This window comes from Sinocyclocheilus grahami, unplaced genomic scaffold (genome assembly GCF_001515645.1).
Source record: "Sinocyclocheilus grahami isolate Dianchi unplaced genomic scaffold, SAMN03320097.WGS_v1.1 scaffold4.1, whole genome shotgun sequence".
Lineage (NCBI taxonomy): Eukaryota > Metazoa > Chordata > Actinopteri > Cypriniformes > Cyprinidae > Sinocyclocheilus > Sinocyclocheilus grahami.
The window spans coordinates 3602799-3605581 of NW_015505183.1; the positions used below are offsets into that span (position 1 = coordinate 3602799).

At 36.5% G+C, this 2783-nt stretch overlaps 1 protein-coding gene and 1 pseudogene across 1 annotated transcript in view; one reads left to right on the top strand and one right to left on the bottom strand.

Annotated features, from left to right (window-relative positions):
- Positions 1–338, top strand: part of LOC107583153 (tRNA (adenine(58)-N(1))-methyltransferase, mitochondrial-like) — a 3098-nt pseudogene extending 2760 nt beyond the window's left edge.
- Positions 339–605: 267 nt separating this feature from the next.
- LOC107583164 (speedy protein A-like) overlaps positions 606–2783 on the bottom strand; it is a 3987-nt gene continuing 1809 nt past the window's right edge. Inside the window, exons 3-7 of the mRNA XM_016269280.1 lie at positions 2615–2673; positions 2401–2486; positions 1659–1830; positions 1263–1563; positions 606–1097 (exon numbers count right to left, since the gene is read on the bottom strand). Coding sequence (XP_016124766.1) covers positions 1036–1097; positions 1263–1563; positions 1659–1830; positions 2401–2486; positions 2615–2673 — 680 coding nt within the window. The 3' untranslated portion in view covers positions 606–1035. The remainder of the gene's footprint in view (positions 1098–1262; positions 1564–1658; positions 1831–2400; positions 2487–2614; positions 2674–2783) is intronic.

Here is a 2783-nt window from a genome sequence, read left to right on the forward strand (position 1 = left end):
CCCCCCCCCCCCCCCCCCTTCCCTTCCCAAAAAACGAAAAGCTCCTCATGAAGATTATGATGATGATGAATGTTAATCAAATGAAGACACAAAAAGTTTAATTCTTTCATAAAATGGTCATGTATCTAATATTTACATAGTGCTTACCTTTTGTTTTACTTCATAAAGGAGTCACAGATTGAGTGCTATTACACAAAAATCCAAACATCAGTGCAAATTATTCACAGATAGAATTAAATCATACTCTATTTAAGGGGATTTGAATTGACAAGATCCGGTGGCGTTTGGAGATGTCCCATACATTGCACGTCCTCATCCTGAACAGACTGGCCATACTGGTGAGTTATCTCCACATTTTTTGTGTGTAGTTCAATATGTTTAATGAGAAACACTAGTAATCCTAAACCACTTTGTATGTGATTGTGCATGAAGGTATCTTTAAGAATCCTATTGAAATGTCTGATTTGGTTTCTTTTCAGCCTTCCTCGTAAAATTACAAAAGATCTTGAAATAGATGTTCCACATTTAATGTATGCAAGAGGACAACAAAGCTACTGTGTCATATGCTGTATTAATAAACTTGTACAATAAAAATACATTTAATTGCATTTTCCTTTCATGCTCTTGTGTATTTAAGCCAAAATATAGTGAATCTATCTGCTCCATTCATGGACTAAATTTCATAGGTGTTTATTCTTATTTATATCAGCCAGATGTTATACTTAAGACACAGACTTAATAATCCTGCCATGTTTAACTCCTAAACATTTCATTCACACTTATGTCTAAGACATAAGAGAGTAACAAAGTGTGCACTAGAGAAATATGGAGGATTATGATACAGTAAAATACATGAACGAACCTTCACACAATATTTTCTGATATATTCTTTACATCTTAAATGAACAATGTACATGACTATTACCCTATTCACACCAAAGCTGTACATTTCTCAGGTCAGTGTAGAGACTGAAATTCTTTGCCTCTGATATGGTCAACAGGCATCAATGATCTGTTTGCTGTTATGCAATCAAGCTACTCCTCACTGATCCAGTCCATGGAATGATCTTGACATGCATCTCTTCCTGTAAGCGTACCTATAAAAAGAGAAGAAAAGCCTATGGTAAATTTACAGAGGCACTGATATGGATCATATAATTTCAGCTGAGGCTAAAGAAAATGTACCAAGCTATCATGAAAAGTAGTGGCACACACCATATATTTCCGGTAACACCACTAGAGGACGCCACACACTCATTTACCTGATTTAGTCTTACAATTACAGGTGTGCTGAGCTTTGGTCTTCTTACTAGGCCCATGTGAAGCTTGGGCCTTGTGTGCAATGGCTTCCAGTGGCACAGATGAAGAGTGGGCTCCAATAGAGGATGGACGAGGCACAGGAAGAGCAGAGGTCTTGGCACAGAGAAAACAAGGCTCTGGCGAAGCAGAGGGCCCGCGGGGAATGAGGATCTCCTCACGGTTATGGTACAGTCTCTGAGCTCCACTGTGATGCTCTGCACGCTCGCGCTGCCAGATGAAGTGAGATGGCACAATAGCCATTACCTAAAATCATGCATCAAGCACAACATGATTGAGCCATTTTTCAGAACCAGCAACCTATAAAATGCTTTATAGTGCATGTTTAGTGAACTGCGTACCTCCTCACAGCATTGTCTGCTGACAGCCGCTCTGTACTCTATGCGTGCCCACAACTGGTCTCTTTGTTTTAGGAATCGTGGGAAATGTTTCCTCCAGCTCTTTCCCAGAGCCCAGGGGAAGATCTCATATTTGGTTTCCTCCTCATCCTCTTCCATAGTGTTTGCCAGATAGCTAGAGTATAAAAAATTGAGCACTTGGACTGTAGGAATTAAGGCTGTATTCACAAATAGGAATTTTCTGTCATGCTCATAACATATTGCAGCGCAACTGAAGAACTTTAAAATTAGCAACCCCTATACACTGTAAATATAGATAACTCTCAAGTTACCTCACCTCATATAGTGAAAAACTATAAATGGTTTAACACATTATATGTAATTGTAATGTAAATACTGTGATATTAGTCAAAAAATTATGAATTATAAATTTAGTGAAAAACTGTAAAAAGGCATTCCTATTTGGATGTGTCCATTCATGACATCACATATGATTATATTTTATAGAAACAGTTTTGTTCATTAATTTGTTATTAGTAATGTAGGGTGTTTTAGTTATGTTTTGCATTGTTTTAAGTGCTTGTGAACTTGTAAATCATACAGACTTCCTGTAGAACTAAAAACACCATTGTATTGTTTACAGTGAATTCCTGCCAACCCACAGCTGCCAGTTTTTCACCATAAATGTAACAGGTTTTTTTTTTTTTTTACAGTATACAGAACATCCTCAGAGTAATCAACTCACAGGGCAAGGAAGAAGTTCATTCTACTGTGTTCAGTGATACTGAAGCGAGCCCTCCTGAAGTACACAAATGTCATAGCCAACAAATACTATATGAAAATAAAGACAGAGAATTGAGATTAGAGACACAGCTGCCTATATACATTTTTCTAAATTCAAAACTGTCCACAATCGAAAAACCACTAAATATTAAATGCACCAAAATATGTCTTGCTACCTTGTCTGTAAGTTTACAGCAGCAGTCCATCCACAGAAAGTCCTGTATTAGATCATCATCTGAGCAGACAGCAAATCAAAAAGGTTTTATTCTAGAGAATTATATATATATATATATATATATATATATGTATATATATATATACATACATATATATATATATACATAT